The 26,112-nt window shown below is 41.2% G+C and overlaps 1 protein-coding gene across 1 annotated transcript in view; it reads left to right on the top strand.

Moving 5' to 3' along the window:
* Nucleotides 1-26,112, top strand: part of MCRS1 (microspherule protein 1) — a 76,421-nt gene that overhangs the window by 46,933 nt on the left and 3,376 nt on the right. The window contains 1 exon segment of the mRNA XM_053708085.1: nucleotides 6,887-7,014. Coding sequence (XP_053564060.1) covers nucleotides 6,887-7,014 — 128 coding nt within the window.

The raw sequence follows: 26,112 nt of genomic DNA, 5'->3' as shown, positions 1-26,112 counted from the left end.
CATCAAAGACGCCCATAGCGGATTACTTTGCAGGACATGGCGGCAATCATGGATAATACCCCCTGTCAGCGGTATTAGCCAGACTGCCTGAGTTCACAGGAAAGCGCGATAGCTCTGGGGTTAGGCGTAATCTAGAGCGCGCAGACTGTTTTAAGGCCCATATCTGATACTGCGTCACAATATGCAGAAAGCTGAGGAAGAGCTTCAGTCTGTGGGTGACGTCTCTGACTCGGGGAAACCTGATTCAGATATGTCTACTTTTATATTTAAGCTTGAGAACCTCCGGGCTGGTTGCTTGAGAGGTTTTAGCTGCTCTGAATGACTGTGACACAATTGCAGTGCCAGAGAAATTATGTAGACTGGATAAATACTACGCGGTGCCGGTGTGTACTGACTTTTCCCAATACCTAAAAGGTTTACAGAAATTATTACTAAGGAGTGGGACAGACCCGGTGTGCCGTTTTTCCCCCCCCTCTATTTTTAGAAAAATGTTTCCAATAGACGCCACCACACGGGACTTATGGCAGACGGTCCCCTAAGGTGGAGGGAGCAGTTTCTACTTTAGCAAAGCGTAACCACTATCCCTGGTCGAGGACAGTTGTGCCTTTTTCATATCCAATGGATAAAAAATTAGGTTACCTTAAGAAAATGTTTATTCAACAAGGTTTTATCCTGCAGCCCCCCTTGCATGCATTGCTCCTGTCACTGCTGCTGCGGCGTTCTGTTTTTGGAGTCTCTGGAAGAGGCCTTTCAGACAGCTACTCCATTGACTGAAATACTTGACAAGCTTAGAACACTTAAGCTAGCTAATTCTTTTGTTTCTGATGCCATTGTTCATTTGACTAAACTAACGGCTAGGAATTCTGGATTCACCATCCAGAGCGCATAGGGCGCTATGGCTTAAATCTTGGTCAGCTGACGTGACTTCAAAGTCTAAATTACTTAACATTCCCTTCAAGGGCAGACCCTATTCGGGCCTGGTTTGAAGGAAATTATTGCTGACATTGCTGGAGGTAAGGGTCATACCCTTCCTCAGGACAGGGCCAAATCAAGGGCCCAAACAGTCTAATTTTCGTGCCTTTTGAAACTTCAAGGCAGGTGCAGCATCAACTTCCTCTGCTACAAAACAAGAGGAACTTTTGCGCGATCCAAGCCGGCCTGGAAATCTAACCAGGCCTGGAGCAAAGGCAAGCAGGCCAGAAAGCCTGCTGCTGCCTCTAAGACAGCATGAAGGAACGGCCCCCTATCCGTCAACGGATCTAGTAGGGGGGCAGACTTTCTCCTCTTCGCCCAGGCGGTGGGCAAGAGATGTTCAGGATCCCTGGGCGTTGGAGATCATATCTCAGGGATATCTTCTGGACTTCAAAGCTTCCCCCCTAGAAGGGAGATTTCACCTTTCGAGATTATCTGTAAACCAGATAAAGAAAGAGGCATTCTTACGCTGTGTGCAAGACCTCCTAATAATGGGAGTGATCCATCCAGTTCCACAGATGGAACAAGGACAGGGGATTTTATTCAAAATCTGTTTGTGGTTCCCAAAAAAGAGGGAACCTTCAGACCAATTTTGGATCTAAAGATCTTAAACAAATTCCTCAGAGTTCCATCGTTCAAAATGGAAACTATTCGGACAATCCTACCTATGATCCAGGAGGGTCAGTACATGACCACAGTGGATTTGAAGGATGCTTACCTTCACATACCGATACACAAAGATCATCATCGGTTCCTAAGGTTTGCCTTTCTAGACGGGCATTACCAGTTTGTGCTCTTCCCTTCGGGTTAGCTACAGCCCCAAGAATTTTTACAAAGGTTCTGGGGTCCTCTTCTGGCGGGCCTAAGACCACGGGGCATAGCAGTGGCCCCTTATCTAGACGACATCCTGATACAGACGTCAAACTTCCAAATTGCCAAATCTCATACGGACATAGTGTTGGCATTTCTGAGGTTGCATGGGTGGAAAGTGAACAAGGAAAGAGTTCTCTATCACCCCTCACAAGGGTTTCCTTCCTAGGAACTCTGATAGATTCTGTAGAAATGAAAATTTACCTGACGGAGTCCAGGTTATCAAAGCTTCTAAATTCCTGCCGTGTTCTTCACTACATTCCGCGCCCTTCGGTGGCTCAGTGCATGGAAGTGATCGGCTTAATGGTAGCGGCGATGGGACATAGTGCCATTTGCGCGCCTACATCTCAGACCGCTGCAATTATGCATGCTCAGTCAGTGGAATGGGGATTACACAGATTTGTCCCCTCTGCTAAATCTGGATCAAGAGACCAGAGATTTTCTTTCTCTGGTGGCTATCTCGGGTCCATCTGTCCAAAGGTATGACCTTTCGCAGGCCAGATTGGACAATTGTAACAACAGATGCCAGCCTTCTAGTTGGGTGCAGTCTGGAATTCCCTGAAGGCTCAGGGATCGTGGACTCAGGAGGAGAAACTCCTCCCAATAAATATTCTGGAGTTAAGGGCAATATTCAATGCTCTTCTAGCTTGGCCTCAGTTAGCAACCCTGAGGTTCATCAGATTTCAGTCGGACAACATCACGACTGTGGCTTACATCAACCATCAAGGGGGGACCAGGAGCTCCCTAGCGATGTTAGAAGTCTCCAAGATATTTCGCTGGGCAGAGACTCACTCTTGCCACCTATCAGCGATCCATATCCCAGGTGTAGAGAACTGGGAGGCGGATTTTTCAAAGTCGTCAGACTTTTCCATCCGGGCAGTGGGAACTCCATCCGGAGGTGTTTGCTCAATTGGTTCATCGTTGGGCACACCACATGGCGTCTCGCCAGAACGCCAAGCTTCCTTGTTACGGATCAAGGTCCAGGGACCCAGAAGCGACGCTGATAGATGCTCCTAGCAGCACCGTGGTTCTTCAACCTGGCTTATGTGTTTCCACCGTTTCCTCTGCCTCTCTCGACTGATTGCCAAAATCAAACAGGGAGAGAGCATCGGTGATCTTGATCGCGCCTGCGTGGCCACGCAGGACCTGGTATGCAGACCTGGTGGACATGTCATCCTTTCCACCATGGCCTCTGCCTCTGAGACAAGACCTTCTACTACAAGGTCCTTTCAATCATCCAAATCTAATTTCTCTGAGACTGACTGCCTGGAGATTGAACGCTTGATTTTATCAAGTCGTGGCTTCTCCGAGTCAGTCATTGATACCTTAATACAGGCATAAAAAGCTGTAACCAGGAAAATCTACCATAAGATATGGCTCCAAATATCTTCATTAGTGTGAATCCAAGAATTACTCATGGAGTAAGGTTAGGATTCCTAGGATATTGTCCTTTCTCCAAGAGGGTTTGGATAAAGGATTATCAGCTAGTTCTTTAAAGGGACAGATTTCTGCTCTGTCTATCCTTTTGCACAAGCGTCTGGCAGAGGTTCCAGATGTCCAGGCATTTTGTCAGGCTTTGGTTAGAATTAAGCCTGTGTTTAAACCTGTTGCTCCTCCATGGAGCTTAAACTTGGTTCTTAAGGTTCTTCAAGGAGTTCCGTTTGAACCCCTTCATTCCCATTGATATCAAACTTTTATCTCGGAAAGTTCTGTTTTTGATGGCTATTTCCTCGGCTCGTAGAGTTATCAGCTTTACAATGTGATTCTCCTTATCTGATTTTCCATACAGATAAAGTAGTTCTGCGTACAAAACCTGGGTTTTTACCTAAGGTAGTTTCCAACAAGAATATCAATCAAGAGATTGTTGTTCCATCATTGTGTCCTAATCCTTCTTCAAAGAAGGAATGTCTTTTACATAATTTGGACGTAGTCCGTGCTTTAAAGTTTTACTTACAAGCGACTAAAGATTTTCGTCAAACATCTTCCCTGTTTGTTGTTTACTCTGGACAGAGGAGAGGTCAAAAGGCTTCGGCAACCTCTCTTTCTTTTTGGCTTCGGAGCGTAATACGCTTAGCCTATGAGACTGCTGGACAGCAGCCCCCTGAAAGGATTACAGCTCATTCTACTAGAGCTGTGGCTTCCACCTGGGCCTTTAAAAATGAGGCTTCTGTTGAACAGAATTTGCAAAGCGGAGACTTGGTCTTCGCTTCATACCTTTTCAAAATTTTACAAATTTTATACTTTTGCTTCTTTGGAGGCTATTTTTGGGAGAAAGGTTCTACAGGCAGTGGTCCCTTCCGTTTAAGTACCTGCCTTGTCCCTCCCTTCATCCGTCTACTTTAGCTTTGGTATTGGTATCCCACAAGTAATGGATGATCCGTGGACTGGATAACAAGAGAAAACATAATTTATGCTTACCTGATAAATTTATTTCTCTTGTGGTGTATCCAGTCCACGGCCCGCCCTGTCCTTTTAAGGCAGGTTTAAATTTTAAACTACAGTCACCACTGCACCCTATGGTTTCTCCTTTCTCGGCTAGTTTCGGTCGAATGACTGGATATGGCAGTTAGGGGAGGAGCTATATAGCAGCTCTGCTGTGGGTGATCCTCTTGCAACTTCCTGTTGGGAAGGAGAATATCCCACAAGTAATGGATGATCCGTGGACTGGATACACCACAAGAGAAATAAATTTATCAGGTAAGCATATATTATGTTTTCCTCAGCAGACAATCCTTTCATCCGGGGGAAATGATTTCTCAATCCCGGGCTGTTTGCGGAGATTTGCAACAAATGGGGGATGCCTGAGATAGATCTCATGGTGTCCCGGCTCAATTCCAAGCTACCCAGATATGGGTCGCAGTACAGGGATCCTCAAGCGGAGCTAATAGATGCATTAGCAGTGCCTTGGAGGTTCAATCTGATCTTACATTTTCCCGCTGTTACCACTTCTTCCTCGCAAAGTGGCGCACATCAAGCAGGAGCAGGCATCAGTGATACTAATTGCTCCATTGTGGTCGTGAAGGATGTGGTTGGCGGACCTAGTGGGGACGTCCTCATCTCCTCCGTGGAAGTTATCTTGTCGCAGGGACTGCGTGGAGATTGAACGCTTAGTCCTAGCCAAGAGAGGGTTATTGATACTCTCATTCAGGCTTGTAAGCCTGTTACTCGTCGCATCTATCATAAGGTGTGGAGAGCTTACTTATTCTGGTGTGAAGAACGTGGTTTAGCTGGCATAAGGTTAAGGCTGCCAGGATACTTTTCTCCAGGAGGGTCTGGAGGAAGGGCCTCTGCCAGTTCCCTGAGGGGACAGATTTCAGCCTATCTGTTTTGCTGCACTAGAGGCTTGCAGAGCTTCCTGACATGCAATCTTTCTTTAAGGCTCTGGTTAGCATCAGACCTGTGTTTAGATCGAATGCTCCACCTTGGAGTTTGAATCTTGTTTTTAAGGTTTTGCAACGGGCTCCGTTTGAGCCTATGAATTCGGATGACATCAAATTGTTGTCCTGGAAGGTTCTTTTTCTATTGGCTATTGTGTCGGCACACAGAGTTTCTGAAATAGCTGCCTTGCAATGTGAGCCTCCTTATCTGGTGTTCCACACTGATAAGGCTGTCCTACGTACCTGCTTGTGTTTTCTTCCTAAGGTGTGTCTGATCGCAACATCAATCAGAGATTGTGGTTTCCTCTTTGTGACCTAATCCTTCTCCTTTGAAGGAACGTTTACTTCATAATTTGGATGTGGTTCGAGCTTTGAAGGTTTATCTTCAAGCTACTAAGGATTTTAGACAAACTTCTTCCTTGTTTGTTATCTACTCTGGGAAGCGTAAGGGTCTGAAGGCTTCTTCGACTTCCTTATCTTTTTGAATGAGGAGTGTTATACGCTTAGCTTATGAGTCAGCGGGACTTAGACCTCCTCATAGGATTACGCCTCATTCCACTAGAGCGGTGGCCTCCTTGTGGGCCTTTAAGAACGAGGCCTCTATGGATCATATTTGTAAGGTGGATACCTGGTCCTCCTTACATACATACTTTTTGTACATTTTATAAGTTTGACGTTTTTGCTTTGACCAAAGCAGCTTTTGGGAGAGGTTTTTGCAGGCTGTGGTACCCTCAGATTAGGGTCCGTCTCTCTTTTACCCCTCCCATTATCATTCATTGTCCTCTAGAGCTTGGCTATAGTTTTCCCAACAGTAAGGAATGATGCCGTTGACTCTCCTCATATTAAGAAGGAAAACATAAATTATGCTTGCCTGATCATTTAATTTCCTTCTGTATGAGGAGAGTCCAAGGCCCCGCCCGTATACTCCGATGGGCAGACCTAAATTAGGTTTCTCTTCTGGCACCATTTATACCCTGATATTTATCCTACTTTTCTTGTTCCCTTGGCAGAATGACTGGGATATGAGGGAAGTAGGGGGAGTATTTAAGCCTTTGGCTGGGGTGTCTTTGCCTCCTCCAGGTGGCCAGGTTCAGTATTTCCCAACAGTAAGGAATGATGCCGTGGACTCTCCTCATACAGAAGGAAATGAAATTATCAGGTAAGTATAATTTTATGTTTTTATTGGCTCCCAGTAGTGCAATGCTGCTCCTTCAAGAAAAATGTTGGCTTTCATATTTTAGAATTTCAATTCATATAATATTTAACCTGATATTGTTTCTTAGTAATGCCAGAATGCATCTGTTTTCTTCATACAACTGCATTAATTATGGTGCTCGTTTAAATCTAAAACTATTGTTGGGTACCAGCAAAGGTGACTAACAGTGTATATAACCTGTGTTTTATATATATATATTTTTTAGGCTAGAGGGATGGATGTATAGTTGTGTGTAGAAAGATCTGTATAGTTAGATGTCTAATTTATAAGTCTTTTTTTTTAAAGTTGCCTTTGTCTTGTGTGTGTTTCTCACATTGACAGCACAATATGAATCTGCTCAGGGGATAGAGTTGTGAGATTTATTTTTTTTTTTAAAACCTATATACTCCTTGTTAATGTATTTTTTCTTCACCATCTTAACGTTATCAACTATGTAATTTTTGCCCTGTAGGTGTTATCAAACTGAAGAACAATGGAGACTTTTTTATAGCCAATGAGGGCCGTCGAGCTCTTTATATTGACGGTCGTCCTGTACTGCCAGGCAGTAAATGGAAGCTCAGTCACAACTCAGTGGTAGAGGTGAGCACCTTCAAGGGATAACAGTATGTTTTGGTATTTTCATTGAGAGAAGGGGACATTGTCTTCCAAGTTACATTATTTAAAAGGGTAAATACCTTTCTTTCATGTAATTAGCAAGAGTCCATGAGCTAGTGACGTATGGGATATACATTCCTACCAGGAGGGGCAAAGTTTCCCAAACCTCAAAATGCCTATAAATACACCCCTCACCACACCCACAAATCAGTTTTACAAACTTTGCCTCCTATGGAGGTGGTGAAGTAAGTTTGTGCTAGATTCTACGTTGATATGCGCTCCGCAGCAGGTTGGAGCCCGGTTTTCCTCTCAGCGTGCAGTGAATGTCAGAGGGATGTGAGGAGAGTATTGCCTATTTGAATTCAATGATCTCCTTCTATGGGGTCTATTTCATAGGTTCTCTGTTATCGGTCGTAGAGATTCATCTCTTACCTCCCTTTTCAGATCGACGATATACTCTTATTTATATACCATTACCTCTGCTGATTTTCGTTTCAGTACTGGTTTGGCTTTCTACAACATGTAGATGAGTGTCCTGGGGTAAGTAAGTCTTATTTTCTGTGACACTCTAAGCTATGGTTGGGCACTTTTTTATAAAGTTCTAAATTATATGTATTCAAACATTTATTTGCCTTGACTCAGGATGTTCAACATTCCTTATTTCAGACAGTCAGTTTCATATTTGGGATAATGCATATGAATAAATAAAAAAATTTCTTACCTTAAAATTTGACTTTTTCCCTGTGGGCTGTAAGGCTCGCGGGGGCTGAAAATGCTTCATTTCTCCAACATAGGTGTGTCCGGTCCACGGCGTCATCCTTACTTGTGGGATATTCTCTTCCCCAACAGGAAATGGCAAAGAGTCCCAGCAAAGCTGGTCACATGATCCCTCCTAGGCTCCGCCCACCCCAGTCATTCTCTTTGCCGTTGCACAGGCAACATCTCCACGGAGATGGTTAAGAGTTTTTTGGTGTTTAAATGTAGTTTTTATTCTTCAATCAAGTGTTTGTTATTTTAAAATAGTGCTGGTATGTACTATTTACTCTGAAACAGAAAAAAGATGAAGATTTCTGTTTGTAAGAGGAAGATGATTTTAGCAGAAGTTACTAAAATCGATTGCTGTTTCCACACAGGACTGTTGAGATGAAGTAACTTCAGTTGGGGGAAACAGTTAGCAGACTTTTCTGCTTAAGGTATGACTGGCCATATTTCTAACAAGACCATGTAATGCTGGAAGGCTGTCATTTCCCCTTATGGGGACCGGTAAGCCATTTTCTTAGTTAAATAAAAGAATAAAGGGCTTCATAAGGGCTTAAAAAACTGGTAGACATTTTTCTGGGCTAAAACGATTGCTTTACTAGGCATATTTTGCAGATTCTAACTATTAATGGTTATTATAATCTTGGGGATTGTTTAGAAAAAACGGCAGGCACTGTGTTGGACACCTTTTTCAGATGGGGGCCTTTTCTAGTTATAGACAGAGCCTCATTTTCGCGCCACTAATGCTGCAGTTGTTTTTGGAGAGCAAGGCATGCAGATGCATGTGTGAGGAAGCTAAGAATCACTGAAAAAGCTTATAGAAGGCATCATTTGGTATCGTATTCCCCTCTGGGCTTGGTTGGGTCTCAGCAAAGCATATAGCTGGGACTGTATAGGGGTTAAATGTAAAAACGGCTCCGGTTCCGTTAATTTAAGGGTTAAAGCTCTGAAATTTGGTGTGCAATACTTTTATGCTTTAAGACACTGTGGTGAAATTTTGGTGAATTTTGAACAATTCCTTCATACTTTTTCACATATTCAGTAATAAAGTGTTTTCAGTTTGAAATTTAAAGTGACAGTAACGGTTTTATTTTAAAACGTTTTTTGTGCTTTGTTGACAAGTTTAAGCCTGTCTAACATGTCTGTACCATCAGATAAGCTATGTTCTATATGTATGAAAGCCAAGGTGTCTCCCCATTTAAATTTATGTGATAATTGTGCCATAGTGTCCAAACAAAGTAGGGACAGTAATGCCACAGATAATGATATTGCCCAAGATGATTCCTCAAATGAGGGGAGTAAACATGATACTACATCATCCCCTTCTGTGTCTACACCAGTTTTGCCCACACAAGAGGCCCCTAGTACATCTAGTGCGCCAATTCTTATTACCATGCAACAATTAACGGCTGTAATGGATAACTCTATAGCAAACATTTTATCCAAAATGCCTACTTATCAGAGAAAGCGCGATTGCTCTGTTTTAAACACTGAAGAGCAAGAGGACGCTGATGATAATTGTTCTGTCATACCCTCACACCAATCTGAAGGGGCCATGAGGGAGGTTTTGTCTGAGGGAGAAATTTCAGATTCAGGAAAGATTTCTCATCAAGCTGAACCTGATGTTGTGACATTTAAATTTAAATTAGAACATCTCCACGCACTGCTTAAGGAGGTATTATTTACTCTGGATGATTGTGACAATTTGGTCATTCCAGAGAAGTTATGTAAGATGGACAAGTTCCTAGAGGTTCCGGTGCCCCCCCGACGCTTTTCCTATACCCAAGGGGGTGGCGGACATAGTAAATAAGGAGTGGGAAAGGCCCGGCATACCTTTTGTTCCCCCCCCCTATATTTAAGAAATTATTTCCTATAGTCGACCCCAGAAAGGACTTATGGCAGACAGTCCCCAAGGTCGAGGGGGCGGTTTCTACTCAAAACAAACGCACTACTATTCCTATCGAAGATAGTTGTGCTTTCAAAGATCCTATGGATAAAAAATTAGAGGGTTTGCTTAAAAAGATGTTTGTTCAGCAAGGTTACCTTCTACAACCAATTTCATGCATTGTTCCTGTCACTACGGCAGCGTGTTTCTGGTTCGAGGAACTAGAAAAGTCGCTCAATAAAGAATCTTCGTATGAGGAGGTTATGGACAGAGTTCAAGCACTTAAATTGGCTAACTCTTTTGTTTTAGATGCCGCTTTGCAATTAGCTAGATTAGCGGCGAAAAATTCAGGGTTTGCTATCGTGGCGCGCAGAGCGCTTTGGCTAAAGTCTTGGTCAGCGGATGTGTCTTCCAAGACAAAATTGCTTAACATTCCTTTCAAGGGTAAAACATTATTTGGACCTGATTTGAAAGAGATTATTTCAGACATCACTGGGGGAAAGGGCCACGCCCTCCCACAGGATAGGTCTTTTAAGGCTAAAAATAAGCCTAATTTTCGTCCCTTTCGCAGAAACGGACCAGCCTCTAATTCTACATCCTCTAAGCAAGAGGGTAATACTTCACAACCCAAACCAGCCTGGAGACCAATGCAAGGCTGGAACAAGGGTAAGCAGGCCAAGAAGCCTACCACTGCTACCAAAACAGCATGAAGGGATGGCCCCCGATCCGGGACCGGATCTGGTGGGGGCAGACTTTCTCTCTTTGCTCAGGCTGGGCAAGAGATGTTCAGGATCCTTGGGCGCTAGAAATAGTTTCTCAAGGTTATCTCCTGGAATTCAAGGAACTACCCCCAAGGGGAAGGTTCCACAGGTCTCAATTATCTTCAAACCAAATAAAAAGACAGGCATTCTTACATTGTGTATAAGACCTGTTAAAAATGGGAGTGATTCATCCAGTTCCAATAAGAGAACAAGGGATGGGTTTTTATTCCAACCTGTTCATAGTTCCCAAAAAAGAGGGAACATTCAGACCAATTTTGGATCTCAAGATCCTAAACAAATTTCTCAAGGTTCCATTGTTCAAAATGTAAACTATTCGAACGATCCTACCTACTATCCAGGAGGATCAATTTATGACTACCGTGGATTTAAAGGATGCGTACCTACATATTCCTAAGCACAAGGAACATCATCAGTTCCTAAGGTTCGCTTTTCTGGACAAGCATTACCAGTTTGTGGCACTTCCATTCGGATTAGCCACTGCTCCAAGGATTTTCACAAAGGTACTAGGGTCCCTTCTAGCGGTTCTAAGACCAAGGGGCATTGCAGTAGTACCTTACTTGGACGACATCCTGATTCAAGCGTCGTCTCTGTCAAAAGCAAAGGCTCATACGGACATAGTCCTAGCCTTTCTCAGATCTCACGGATGGAAGGTGAACAAAGAAAAAAGTTCTCTGTCCCCGTCAACAAGAGTTCCCTTCTTGGGAACGATAATAGATTCCTTAGAAATGAGGATTTTTCTGACAGAGGTCAGAAAATCAAAAATTCTAAGCTCTTGTCAAGTACTTCATTCTGTTCTTCGTCCTTCCATAGCGCAGTGCATGGAAGTAATAGGATTGATGGTGGCAGCAATGGACATAGTTCCTTTTGCACGAATTCACCTAAGACCATTACAACTGTGCATGCTCAGACAGTGGAATGGGGATTATACAGACTTGTCTCCGACGATTCAAGTAGATCAGAAGACCAGAGATTCACTCCGTTGGTGGCTGACCCTGGACAATCTGTCACAGGGAATGAGCTTCCGCAGACCAGAGTGGGTCATTGTCACGACCGACGCCAGCCTGGTGGGCTGGGGCGCGGTCTGGGAACCCCTGAAAGCTCAGGGTCTATGGTCTCGGGAAGAATCTCTTCTCCCGATAAACATTCTGGAACTGAGAGCGATATTCAATGCTCTCAAAGCTTGGCCTCAACTAGCAAAGGCCAAATTCATAAGGTTTCAATCAGACAACATGACGACTGTTGCAAATGTCAATCATCAGGGGGGAACAAGGAGTTCCCTGGCGATGGAAGAAGTGACCAAAATAATTCAATGGGCGGAGGATCACTCCTGCCACTTGTCTGCAATCCACATCCCAGGAGTAGAAAATTGGGAAGCGGATTTTCTGAGTCGTCAGACATTCCATCCGGGGGAGTGGGAACTCCATCCGGAAATCTTTGCCATAACGCAATTATGGGGCATTCCAGACATGGATCTGATGGCGTCTCGTCAGAACTGCAAGGTTCCTTGCTACGGGTCCAGATCCAGGGATCCCAAGGCGACTCTAGTAGATGCACTAGTAGCACCTTGGACCTTCAACCTAGCTTATGTATTCCCACCGTTTCCCTCTCATTCCCAGGCTGGTAGCCAGGATCAATCAGGAGAGGGCTTCGGTGATCTTGATAGCTCCTGCGTGGCCACGCAGGACTTGGTATGCAGACCTGGTGAATATGTCATCGGCTCCACCATGGAAGCTACCTTTGAGACAGGACCTTCTTGTTCAAGGTCCATTCGAACATCCGAATCTGGTTTCCCTCCAGCTGACGGCTTGGAGATTGAACGCTTGATTTTATCAAAGCGTGGGTTTTCAGATTCTGTAATAGATACTCTGATTCAGGCTAGAAAGCCTGTAACTAGAAAAATTTACCATAAAATATGGAAAAATATATCTGTTGGTGTGAATCTAAAGGATTCTCATGGAACAAGATAAAAATTCCTAAGATTCTATCCTTTCTACAAGAAGGTTTGGAGAAAGGATTATCTGCAAGTTCTCTGAAGGGACAGATCTCTGCTTTATCTGTTTTACTTCACAAAAGACTGGCAGCTGTGCCAGATGTTCAAGCATTTGTTCAGGCTCTGGTTAGGATCAAGCCTGTTTACAGACCTTTGACTCCTCCCTGGAGTCTAAATCTAGTTCTTTCAGTTCTTCAAGGGGTTCCGTTTGAACCCTTACATTCCGTAGATATTAAGTTATTATCTTGGAAAGTTTTGGTTTTGGTTGCAATTTCTTCTACTAGAAGAGTTTCAGAGTTATCTGCTCTGCAGTGTTCTCCGCCCTATCTGGTGTTCCATGCAGATAAGGTGGTTTTGCGTACTAAGCCTGGTTTTCTTCCGAAGGTTGTTTCCAACAAAAATATTAACCAGGAGATAGTTGTACCTTCTTTGTGTCCGAATCCAGTTTCAAAGAAGGAACGTTTGTTACACAATTTGGACGTAGTCCGTGCTCTAAAATTCTATTTAGAGGCTACTAAAGATTTCAGACAAACATCTTCCTTGGGCGTCACTATTGTCTCCACATTATTTAAGTCTCATTATTTATTGCTTCTGGTTGCTAGAAGCTTGTTCACTGGCATTTTTTCCCATTCCTGAAACTGTCATTTAAGGAATTTGATCAATTTTGCTTTATATGTTGTTTTTTCTATTACATATTGCAAGATGTCCCACGTTGAAACTGAGTCAGAAGATACTTCTGGAAAATCGCTGCCTGGTGCTGGAGCTACCAAAGCTAAGTGTATCTGCTGTAAACTTATGGTATCTGTTCCTCCAGCTGTTGTTTGTACTGTTTGTCATGACAAACTTGTTAATGCAGATAATATTTCCTTTAGTACTGTTACATTACCTGTTGCTGTTCCGTCAACATCTAATACTCAGAGTGTTCCTGATAACATAAGAGATTTTGTTTCTAAATCCATTAAGAAGGCTATGTCTGTTATTCCTCCTTCTAGTAAACGTAAAAAGTCTTTTAAAACTTCTCATTTTTCAGATGAATTTTTAAATGAACATCATCATTCTGATTCTGATAATGGCTCTTCTGGTTCAGAGGATTCTGTCTCAGAGGTTGATGCTGATAAATCTTCATATTTATTTAAAATGGAATTTATTCGTTCTTTACTTAAAGAAGTCCTAATTGCATTAGAAATTGAGGATTCTGGTCCTCTTGATACTAAATCTAAACGTTTAGATAAGGTTTTTAAATCTCCTGTGGTTATTCCAGAAGTTTTTCCTGTCCCTAGTGTTATTTCTGAAGTAATTTCCAGGGAATGGAATAATTTGGGTAATTCATTTACTCCTTCTAAACGTTTTAAGCAATTATATCCTGTGCCATCTGACAGATTAGAGTTTTGGGACAAAATCCCTAAGGTTGATGGGGCTGTCTCTACTCTTGCTAAGCGTACTACTATTCCTACGGCAGATGGTACTTCCTTTAAGGATCCTTTAGATAGAAAAATTGAATCCTTTCTAAGAAAAGCTTACTTGTGTTCAGGTAATCTTCTTAGACCTGCTATATCTTTAGCGGATGTTGCTGCAGCTTCAACTTTTTGGTTAGAAGCTTTAGCGCAACAAGTAACAGATCATAATTCTCATAGCATTATTATTCTTCTTCTTCAACATGCTAATAATTTTATTTGTGATGCCATCTTTGATATCATTAGAGTTGATGTCAGGTATATGTCTCTAGCTATTTTAGCTAGAAGAGCTTTATGGCTTAAAACTTGGAATGCTGATATGTCTTCTAAGTCTACTCTGCTTTCCCTTTCTTTCCAGGGTAATAAATTGTTTGGTTCTCAGTTGGATTCTATTATCTCAACTGTTACTGGAGGGAAAGGAACTTTTTTACCACTGGATAAAAAATCTAAAGGTAAATTTAGGTCTAATAATCGTTTTCGTTCCTTTCGTCACAATAAGGAACAAAAGCCTGATCCTTCACCCACAGGAGCAGTATCAGTTTGGAAACCATCTCCAGTCTGGAATAAATCCAAGCCTTTTAGAAAATCAAAGCCAGCTCCTAAGTCCACATGAAGGTGCGGCCCTCATTCCAGCTCATCTGGTAGGGGGCAGATTACGTTTTTTCAAAGAAATTTGGATCAATTCCGTTCACAATCTTTGGATTCAGAACATTGTTTCAGTAGGATACAGAATTGGCTTCAAGATAAGGCCTCCTGCAAAGAGATTTTTTCTTTCCCGTGTCCCAGTAAACCCAGCGAAGGCTCAAGCATTTCTGAAATGTGTTTCAGATCTAGAGTTGGCTGGAGTAATTGTGCCAGTTCCAGTTCTGGAACAGGGACTGGGGTTTTATTCAAATCTCTTCATTGTACCAAAGAAGGAGAATTCCTTCAGACCAGTTCTGGATCTAAAAATATTGAATCGTTATGTAAGGATACCAACATTCAAAATGGTAACTGTAAGGACTATCCTGCCTTTTGTTCAGCAAGGGCATTATATGTCTACAATAGATTTACAGGATGCATATCTGCATATTCCGATTCATCCAGATCACTATCAGTTTCTGAGATTCTCTTTCCTGGACAAGCATTACCAGTTTGTGGCTCTGCCGTTTGGCCTAGCTACAGCTCCAAGAATTTTTACGAAGGTTCTCGGTGCCCTTCTGTCTGTAATCGGAGAACAGGGTATTGTGGTATTTCCTTATTTGGACGATATCTTGGTACTTGCTCAGTCTACACATTTAGCAGAATCTCATACGAATCGACTTGTGTTGTTTCTTCAACATCATGGTTGGAGGATCAATTTACCAAAAAGTTCATTGATTCCTCAGACACAGGTAACCTTTTTAGGTTTCCAGATAGATTCAGTGTCCATGACTTTATCTTTGTCAGACAAGAGACGTCTAAAATTGATATCAGCTTGTCGAAACCTTCAGTCACAATCATTCCCTTCGGTAGCCTTATGCATGGAAATTCTAGGTCTTATGACTGCTGCATCGGACGCGATCCCCTTTGCTCGTTTTCACATGCAGCCTCTTCAGCTCTGTATGCTGAACCAGTGGTGCAGGGATTCCACAAAGATATCTCAATTAATATCTTTAAAACCGATTGTACGACACTCTCTGACGTGGTGGACAGATCACCATCGTTTAGTTCAGGGGGCTTCTTTTGTTCTTCCGACCTGGACTGGACTTTCAACAGATGCAAGTCTTACAGGTTGGGGAGCTGTGTGGGGGTCTCTGACAGCACAAGGGGTTTGGGAATCTCAGGAGGTGAGATTACCGATCAATATTTTGGAACTCCGTGCAATTTTCAGAGCTCTTCAGTCTTGGCCTCTTCTAAAGAGAGAATCGTTCATTTGTTTTCAGACAGACAATGTCACAACTGTGGCATACATCAATCATCAAGGAGGGACTCACAGTCCTCTGGCTATGAAAGAAGTATCTCGAATTCTGGTATGGGCGGAATCCAGCTCCTGTCTAGTTTCTGCGGTTAATTGGGAAGCGGATTATCTCAGTCGCCAAACGTTACATCCGGGCGAATGGTCTCTTCACCCAGAGGTATTTTTTCAGATTGTTCAAATGTGGGGACTTCCAGAAATAGATTTGATGGCCTCTCATCTTAACAAGAAACTTCCCAGGTATCTGTCCAGATCCAGGGATCCTCAAGCGGTAGCAGTGGATGCATTGTCACTTCCTTGGAAGTATCATCCTGCCTATATCTTTCCGCCTCTAGTTCTTCTTCCAAGAGTAATCTCCAAGATTCTGAAGGAATGCTAGTTTGTTCTGCTGGTAGCTCCAGCATGGCCCAAAGAATAGTGTAGTCCACAGCACTAATGTATTTTCTTAATATGCTTTATTCAGACATATAAAACAGCAACGTTTCGTGACCATATGTCACTTAATCATGCTATACTTAACTTAACAGAAGACTCTATTTTTAAACATTCATTTTCGCGCCAGTTTCTCTGTGATTGTACTCTGGCACCATCTTGTGGATTTCTTGAGAAATAGCAGGACAATCTGTGAAGTAAGTAACAATTTAAAAACAATAATGTAATAATAATGACTGACAGTACAAATGTATTCCACCTATCCTATTTAGTTAAACAAAATCATCTACTATATACAACTGGATATTGAACTATGTATTTTGTACACTATCATGTAATTTAGAGAATTATTATAGATTCATCAGAAATAGCAAGATAAATCATAATCCCTATTTAAACCTTTAGGGGACAAAGTTTCCAACTTGTGGATCCACCACATTTCCCTCCTTTTCAGTAAAGTCTCTCTGTCCATGCCATTCCTGGGCACTTTAATCTGTTCAATCACCTGCCATTTTAGCTGGCTAATCCCATGTCCTTTTTCCAGGAAGTGCCTGGACAGAGGGGCTTCCATGTTCTTTCGCCTAATGTTGGATCTATGTTGTCATACGATCCCTCACTTTCTGAGTAGTCTCCCCTAAATAGATGAGAGAACACAGACACTTAATTAGGTATATGACATGTGTTGTTTCACAGGTGTAATAACCATTAATATCAAATTTTCTCCCACTATGTGGGTGAAAAAAATGTGGGCCTTTGATAATCGAGTTACAGCTCATGCAACTCAAACAAGGAAAACTTCCCTTCTGTTTGGTGCCTATTAATGTTTGTCTACACTTCTTTTCTGGTCCTATGTCTGTCCTAACTAGCTGATCTCTTATGTTCCTCACCCTCCTATAGGCCATAAGTGGTGGTTCATTGAAGTGTGGGATATGCTGGTTACATTCCCTTAACACATGTCAATTTCTGCGTATTATTTTTGACACTTCTCTACTCAGCGGGCTGTATTAAGACACAAACATTATTTTGTGGTCCTGATTTACTTTTTTCCTAATAGGTTTGGGATTTCTTATTTCCTCAATTTTTAGTTTAATTAGATTGGGGGGATACCCCCTATCCAAAAACTTTTTGGCCATTTCCTTCATCCTAATCTCACTATCCTCTTCTCTACTTAAGATTCTCTTGACCCTAAGAAGCTGACTTTTGGGGAGGGAATTGATTAGATTTTTTGGATGAAAGCTATCGTACTGTAATAACGTGTTCTTATCAGTATCCTTGGTGTACAGGTCAAAGCGTAAGGTATTGCCATCTTTATGGACTCTGGTGTCCAGGAAGGTTACTGTTTCTTCGCTATAGGTCACAGTGAACTGTAGACCCCTAACCATGGAATTCAAATCATTTACAAAGCCGATAAGGGTTCCAATGCTGCCCCACCACACGCCAAACACGTCATCAATGTAGCGCCACCACACTGATCCGTATTTTTTAAATGTCTCATGTTCATATATGTTCTTATTCATGAACAAATTGGCGTATGATGGGGCAACATTGGAACCCATCGCAGTACCTTTTACCTGCACAAACCATTCATCTTGGAAAAAAAAATAATTCCAGTAGAATATCAACCTGAGTAACTGTTCAATAAACTCACTTTCTCTATCAGTGTACCCACTGTTCACCATGAGCTTCTTTTTTATAATAGCTATTCCTGTCTCATGTTTGATAGATGTATAGAGACTTTTAACGTCCATGGTGAACAGTAGGTACCTGTCAGAATGCAACTCCAGCTCTCCTGCTTTACTTAAGAAATGATTGGTATCTTTCAAATAGCTGGACATTCGCACTACCTCTGGTTGCAAAATTTTATCTAAAAATTTAGAGATATTCGTATACGCAGACTCCACACTGGAGATAATGGGTCGCCCTGGTGGTTTACCCAGGTCTTTATGGACCTTCGGGACCGTATAAAATATTGGATTACGTGGTGAGTTTACGTATAGGTAATCTGCCAACTTTTTATCAATAATCTCCATATCAAGAGCCCTTTTTAGTATGGATTGTATTTCTTTCTGTATTTTAGCAAGAGGATTGGCTTCAATTTTGATGTGTCTCCTGATCACTCAGTTGTGTCTTAATTTCATTTACATAGTATGACTTATCCATAATGATGGTGGCCCCTCCTTTATCCGCTCCTTTCAGTACAATTGTGTCATTCTTTTTTAGACTATTCAATGCTGCCTTATCTTGTTTATTATAATTCATCATATTGACCAATTTCCCCCCTTCCCATTTGAGGGCCTGATCTTTTCTGTTTTTGACAGCCCTGAGGTGTTTCACAGCATTATCCACAAGATTAATAAAAGTATTAACACTGTTGTTGTTAATGTTTGGATTAAAGGTACTCTTTTTTTTTTTCCTCAGACCTAATGTTTGCAATGACCATTTGCCAATATTACTATTGTCAATTATATCAGACTCTCTCTTATCATTACAGAACCATACTTTGAGCTTTATGTTTCTATACAGTCTCTGTAGGTCTTTCTCTAGCTCAAAAAAGTCAGTGTCCTGAAACATACAAAATGACAGTCCTTTCCTGAGGACCTTGTCCTCGTCATTAGTAAGTGTATGTCCTGATATATTTACCACTGCACCGTGGTCATCGATCACTTCTTGTGGCCTCTGCGATTCGACTTCCTCATGCCCCCTCTCTGTGTAGCTGCTCCGGGTGCCTTTGTGATGTTTACGGCCTCCCCGGTGGTGTCGCTCTCTCCGCCGCTCAATTCTAAAGGGGACAGTGATGCCTGATCAGATGACGTACCAGAGGCACCGGAAGTGCTTGTATTACTTCCGCTGCGTCCTTTCTTCCCTCTAGGCTGATTGGTCCTACGTCTCCAGCTTCCTCTCTGTGTCGGGCCGTTACCATGGTTACCATAACGCCACTTGTATACTCGGCCCTGTTTGTAATCGTCCTCATCCCTCTGGAATTTTGTCCTTTTCGTCTCTTTGATGGTCTTTTGTTCCGTCGCTACCTTCTCATTTATGGATTTTTCTAACTTCTCAAATTCTTCAGTTGGTAATGAGGTAAGCAATGTTTCCTTATGTTTCTCTATTGCTTCTGCTTGTATGTCCATTTCTTTCAGGAGGGATTCGACGGTCCAGACCATCAGGTCATAGGAACATTTATTTACTATTGCCTCGAACTTATCGCAATATTCTTTTCTGTTTTTTAAGAGAGTAGGGCTGGTGCTCATCCTGAGTCCCCTCGGTATCCGTTTTACCCGGTAATACTCAGCTAGCGTTGTGGCATGGAGATCCCATCTCATCTGTTTCATTTTTAGGCTCTCATATTCTTTGCCCACGTTAGTTGCTGCTGAGGTCCTGAGGAACTCCCTTGACCCTTTTGTTAAAGCTGTGATCCTTGCAGCATCTATCTCAGAATAGGCAAACATTTTGCTGCCGTCCGTCATTGTATCCTTGTCTGTGTCTGTATGCATAGTAGCTAGCAGAATCTTTCTTGTTACAGTGTGCAACAAATGCCCGGCAGTACCGTATCAGAATATCCCAATGTGGGCCAGCACTCCTGTAGTCAGTGCACGCGAAGACAGGGGTAAAACTGCCAAACCCCACTAATAATCCAAAGAATAGTGTAGTCCACAGCACTAATATATTTTCTTAATATGCTTTATTCAGACATATAAAACGGCAACGTTTCGTGACCATATGTCACTTAATCATGCTATACTTAACTTAACAGAAGACTCTATTTTTAAACATTCATTTTCGCGCCAGTTTCTCTGTGATTGTACTCTGGCACCATCTTGTGGATTTCTTGAGAAATAGCAGGACAATCTGTGAAGTAAGTAACAATTTAAAAACAATAATGTAATAATGATGACTGACAGTACAAATGTATTCCACCTATCCTATTTAGTTAAACAAAATCATCTACTATATACAACTGGATATTGAACTATGTATTTTGTACACTATCATGTAATTTAGGGAATTATTATAGATTCATCAGAAATAGCAAGATAAATCATAATCCCTATTTAAACCTTTAGGGGCCAAAGTTTCCAACTTGTGGATCCACCACATTTCCCTCCTTTTCAGTAAAGTCTCTCTGTCCATGCCATTCCTGGGCACTTTAATCTGTTCAATCACCTGCCATCTTAGTTTAGCAGGGATTACACAAAGATATCTCAATTAATATCTTTAAAACCGATTGTACGACACTCTCTGACGTGGTGGACAGATCACCATCGTTTAGTTCAGGGGGCTTCTTTTGTTCTTCCGACCTGGACTGGACTTTCAACAGATGCAAGTCTTACAGGTTGGGGAGCTGTGTGGGGGTCTCTGACAGCACAAGGGGTTTGGGAATCTCAGGAGGTGAGATTACCGATCAATATTTTGGAACTCCGTGCAATTTTCAGAGCTCGTCAGTCTTGGCCTCTTCTAAAGAGAGAATCGTTCATTTGTTTTCAGACAGACAATGTCACAACTGTGGCATACATCAATCATCAAGGAGGGACTCACAGTCCTCTGGCTATGAAAGAAGTATCTCGAATTCTGGTATGGGCGGAATCCAGCTCCTGTCTAGTTTCTGCGGTTCATATCCCAGGTATAGACAATTGGGAAGCGGATTATCTCAGTCGCCAAACGTTACATCCGGGCGAATGGTCTCTTCACCCAGAGGTATTTTTTCAGATTGTTCAAATGTGAGGACTTCCAGAAATAGATTTGATGGCCTCTCATCTAAACAAGAAACTTCCCAGGTATCTGTCCAGATCCAGGGATCCTCAAGCGGTAGCAGTGGATGCATTGTCACTTCCTTGGAAGTATCATCCTGCCTATATCTTTCCGCCTCTAGTTCTTCTTCCAAGAGTAATCTCCAAGATTCTGAAGGAATGCTAGTTTGTTCTGCTGGTAGCTCCAGCATGGCCTCACAGGTTTTGGTATGCGGATCTTGTCCGGATGGCCTCTTGCCAACCGTGGACTCTTCCGTTAAGGCCAGACCTTCTGTCGCAAGGTCCTTTTTTCCATCAGGATCTCAAATCCTTAAATTTAAAGGTATGGAGATTGAATGCTTGATTCTTAGTCAAAGAGGTTTCTATGACTCTGTGATTAATACTATGTTACAGGCTCGTAAATCTGTATCTAGGGAGATATATTATAGAGTCTGGAAGACTTATATTTCTTGGTGTCTTTCTCATCATTTTTCCTGGTATTCTTTTAGAATTCCGAGAATTTTACAGTTTCTTCAGGATGGTTTGGATAAAGGTTTGTCTGCAAGTTCCTTGAAAGGACAAATCTCTGCTCTTTCTGTTCTTTTTCACAGAAAGATTGCTAATCTTCCTGATATTCATTGTTTTGTACAAGCTTTGGTTCGTATAAAACCTGTCATTAAGTCAATTTCTCATCCTTGGAGTTTGAATTTGGTTCTGAGGGCTCTTCAAGCTCCTCCGTTTGAACCTATGCATTCATTGGACATTAAATTACTTTCTTGGAAAGTTTTGTTCCTTTTGGCCATCTCTTCTATAATTTCTGAATTATCTGCTCTTTCTTGTGAGTCTCCTTTTCTGATTTTTCACCAGGATAAGGCGGTGTTGCGAACTTCTTTTAAATTTTTACCTAAGGTTGTGAATTCCAACAACATTAGAGAAATTGTGGTTCCTTCATTATGTCCTAATCCTAAGAATTCTAAGGAGAAATCATTGCATTCTTTGGATGTAGTTAGAGCTTTGAAATATTATGTTGAAGCTACTAAGAATTTCCGAAAGACTTCTAGTCTATTTGTTATCTTTTCCGGTTCTAGGAAAGGTCAGAAGGCCTCTGCCATTTCTTTGGCATCTTGGTTGAAATCTTTAATTCATCATGCTTATGTCGAGTCGGGTAAAACTCCGCCTCAAAGGATTACAGCTCATTCTACTAGGTCAGTTTCTACTTCCTGGGCGTTTAGGAATGAAGCTTCGGTTGATCAGATTTGCAAAGCAGCAACTTGGTCTTCTTTGCATACTTTTACTAAATTCTACCATTTTGATGTGTTTTCTTCTTCTGAAGCTGTCATTGGTAGAAAAGTTCTTCAGGCAGCTGTTTCAGTTTGAATCTTCTGCTTATATTTTCAGTTTTTTTCTTTATAAGATTTAAACTTTATTTTTGGGTGTGGATTTTTTTCAGCGAAATTGGCTGTCTTTATTTTATCCCTCCCTCTCTAGTGACTCTTGCGTGGAAGATCCACATCTTGGGTAGTCATTATCCCATACGTCACTAGCTCATGGACTCTTGCTAATTACATGAAAGAAAACATAATTTATGTAAGAACTTACCTGATAAATTCATTTCTTTCATATTAGCAAGAGTCCATGAGGCCCACCCTTTTTTTGTGGTGGTTATGATTTTTTTGTATAAAGCACAATTATTCCAATTCCTTCTATTTATGCTTCGCACTTTTTTCTTATCACCCCACTTCTTGGCTATTCGTTAAACTGATTTGTGGGTGTGGTGAGGGGTGTATTTATAGGCATTTTGAGGTTTGGGAAACTTTGCCCCTCCTGGTAGGAATGTATATCCCATACGTCACTAGCTCATGGACTCTTGCTAATATGAAAGAAATTAATTTATCAGGTAAGTTCTTACATAAATTATGTTTTTGTGAGAATTGAACAGTGCTTCACAATTTCACTTCTGATCTTTGCAGAGCACTTCTTTTATATTGTCTTTTTTAACTTCTAGTAAGCTAATTGATTTGTAGAACTGACAAGTGTTTTTTCTAATAAGATGTTAAAATATTGTGGGTCTATTTACATGATCTCGCTACTAAGGTTGGTAAAATGTGGTCAGTTACATCATTGGTCATATCAGGGTAGCTAAGACATGCTAGTGGTTTGCTTGGTAATTTATGAAAAATAATTGATTTCTTTGCTTATACATGGTTAATTTAAAGGGTCAGTAAAGTCACAATTAGACATTCATGATTTAGACAGAGCATACAATTGTATACAATTTTCCAATTTACTTCTATTATTAAATTAGCTTCCTTCTATTGTTATCCTTTTCTAAAAGGTTTATCTAGGTAAGCTCAGGAGCAGCAAAGAACCTAGGTTCTAGCTGCTGATTGATGGCTGTGTGTGTATATATATATATATATATATATATATATATATATATATAGATATATATATATATATATATATATAGATATATATATATATATATATATATATATATATATATATATATATATATATATATATATATATATAGATATATATATATATATATATATAGATATAGAGAGAGAGAGAGAGAGAGAGATCTCTTCTCCTCCTCGTCTCTTCTCCTCCTCGTCTCTTCTCCTCCTCGTCTCTTCTCCTCCTCGTCTCTTCTCCTCCTCGTCTCTTCTCCTCCTCGTCTCTTCTCCTCCTCGTCTCTTCTCCTCCTCGTCTCTTCTCCTCCTCGTCTCTTCTCCTCCTCGTCTCTTCTCCTCCTCGTCTCTTCTCCTCCTCGTCTCTTCTCCTCCTCGTCTCTTCTCCTCCTCGTCTCTTCTCCTCCTCGTCTCTTCTCCTCCTCGTCTCTTCTCCTCCTCGTCTCTTCTCCTCCTCGTCTCTTCTCCTCCTCGTCTCTTCTCCTCCTCGTCTCTTCTCCTCCTCGTCTCTTCTCCTCCTCGTCTCTTCTCCTCCTCGTCTCTTCTCCTCCTCGTCTCTTCTCCTCCTCGTCTCTTCTCCTCCTCGTCTCTTCTCCTCCTCGTCTCTTCTCCTCCTCGTCTCTTCTCCTCCTCCTCTCTTCTCCTCCTCCTCTCTTCTCCTCCTCCTCCTCTCTTCTCCTCCTCGTCTCTTCTCCTCCTCGTCTCTTCTCCTCTCCTCTCCTCATCTCTTCTCCTCTCCTCATCTCTTCTCTTCTCCTCTCCTCATCTCTTCTCTTCTCCTCTCCTCCTCTCTTCTCCTCTCCTCCTCTCTTCTCCTCTCCTCCTCTCTTCTCCTCTCCTCATCTCTTCTCCTCTCCTCATCTCTTCTCCTCATCTCTTCTCCTCATCTCTTCTCCTCATCTCTTCTCCTCATCTCTTCTCCTCATCTCTTCTCCTCATCTCTTCTCCTCATCTCTTCTCTTTTCTCTTTTATCAAACAAATTTCATAATAGAAGTAATCTGGTAATTTGTTTAAAATTGTATGTTCTACCTAAATCATGAAATAAAAATGTTGTTTGGTGTCCCTTTAAGTAACTGGATGCACACATTTAAAAACTGTAAGTTGTCGATGTACATACCTTTTTTAAGCCTTATCTTAGGTAGGTTCAGTCTCAGTATTATCTTAAGCTTCATCTTGATGTTTATATATAAAAACTTTGTAATATATTTGTATTGTTATTTAATTCTGAAAATGATGGGGTTCCAATTCTAAGAATTCCTTCACAAGCCTCACTCTGCCCCGTTCCCAACTTGTCCTCAGCAGAGATCAGATGAGGAATAAGGCAAGTGGTGGGGGAGTTAGCTATTGAAAAACAATTTAAACAAACAAGGTGTTAATTTGGTCCGAAACCTGTAACACTTGACTTAAATGTTAAAGGGACAGTACACTGTAAAATTGTTTTTATATTAATCTATTTTCAATGACTTGTTATACCAGATGCAGAGTATAAAATGTATGAGAAATTGTATTTTCAGGTTTATTTGTGTACAGTTGTGCTCATAAGTTTACATACCCTGGCAGAATTTATGATTTCTTGGCCATTTTTCAGAGAATGTGAATGATAACACAAAAACTTTTCTTTCACTCATGTTAGTGTTTGGCTGAAGCCATTTATTATCAATCAACTGTGTTTACTCTTTTTAAATCATTGAAGATAAAGAGGGCGCCACATAGCGTGATATTGTTTAACAAAAGAAAAGGATAACACAAGACAGCGAGGTAATGTGCTTACCAATATCTGTGGTACTGTTCTGTGACCAGTACTGTCTCGCCTGCTAGCACTTTAATCAGTGGCTAGTACACTGTTGGATGCGATCCTTCCCGGAGCTTATCCTTGAATCAGGGAATCGTGCTGTGAGCGTTTCTCTGTTCAGCTGTTTCCCTGTGTTGTTCGATTGGGTTTGTAACTCATAAGAAATGCACAACTTCCAGGTTTTAAAAGAAAACTTTAAAAGGCTTTATTATAACGCGTTTCTCAACCGCCAAGGGTCGTTTCTTCAGATATCAAAGCGAATAAAAAATGTTACAAGTTGGTACAATTTATACACATTTGTTTGATTAAAAAGGAAGTTGTCACAAAAGTTGCAAACCAATGAAAAAACATTGCATGATTCAACTGAGCAAGCCGGATAAAAGGCTTGACAGGTGTTACAATTAGTGTGAATTTGCACAGCATGGAAAAGTCATGATTTTTGGAATAAAAACAGCTGTAAAATTTAGCTAAAAAAGAGAGGCCTTCGATTTAACAACACATGTTTAAAAAGAAAAAAGTACAATCAGTGTTTCAAGATTTCAATTTGAAATGGTTACAGTTGACACAAAATGCCATGGAAAACAATGTACCATAAAAAAATATATATAATGTTGATGCCATAATATGATAAATTGAAAAATAGTAAACCTAAATGCTCTGTTTTTATACTGCATGCTGCAAAGGAATATTTGCAACACACACTATAAACTTAAATTCAGGATAATAGTGTCATAAAAAAAGAGATAAGCTTAAATGTTATATTATATATTGGAGAACCATTTGCAACAAACAGTATATAAGATGTATGTCAGCGTTTTTTTATATATAATCACAATTTGAAGGTTACGGTTTGAAATAATTGCAATAAACATGAGATGTAATATACCAAAAACATGTTGGCACACAATATA

The sequence above is a fragment of the Bombina bombina genome, chromosome 3 (assembly GCF_027579735.1).
Source record: "Bombina bombina isolate aBomBom1 chromosome 3, aBomBom1.pri, whole genome shotgun sequence".
NCBI classification, from domain to species: Eukaryota; Metazoa; Chordata; class Amphibia; order Anura; family Bombinatoridae; genus Bombina; species Bombina bombina.
The sequence above is the reverse complement of the archived record's forward strand: the minus strand, read 5'-3'. Positions and strand labels throughout refer to the sequence as shown.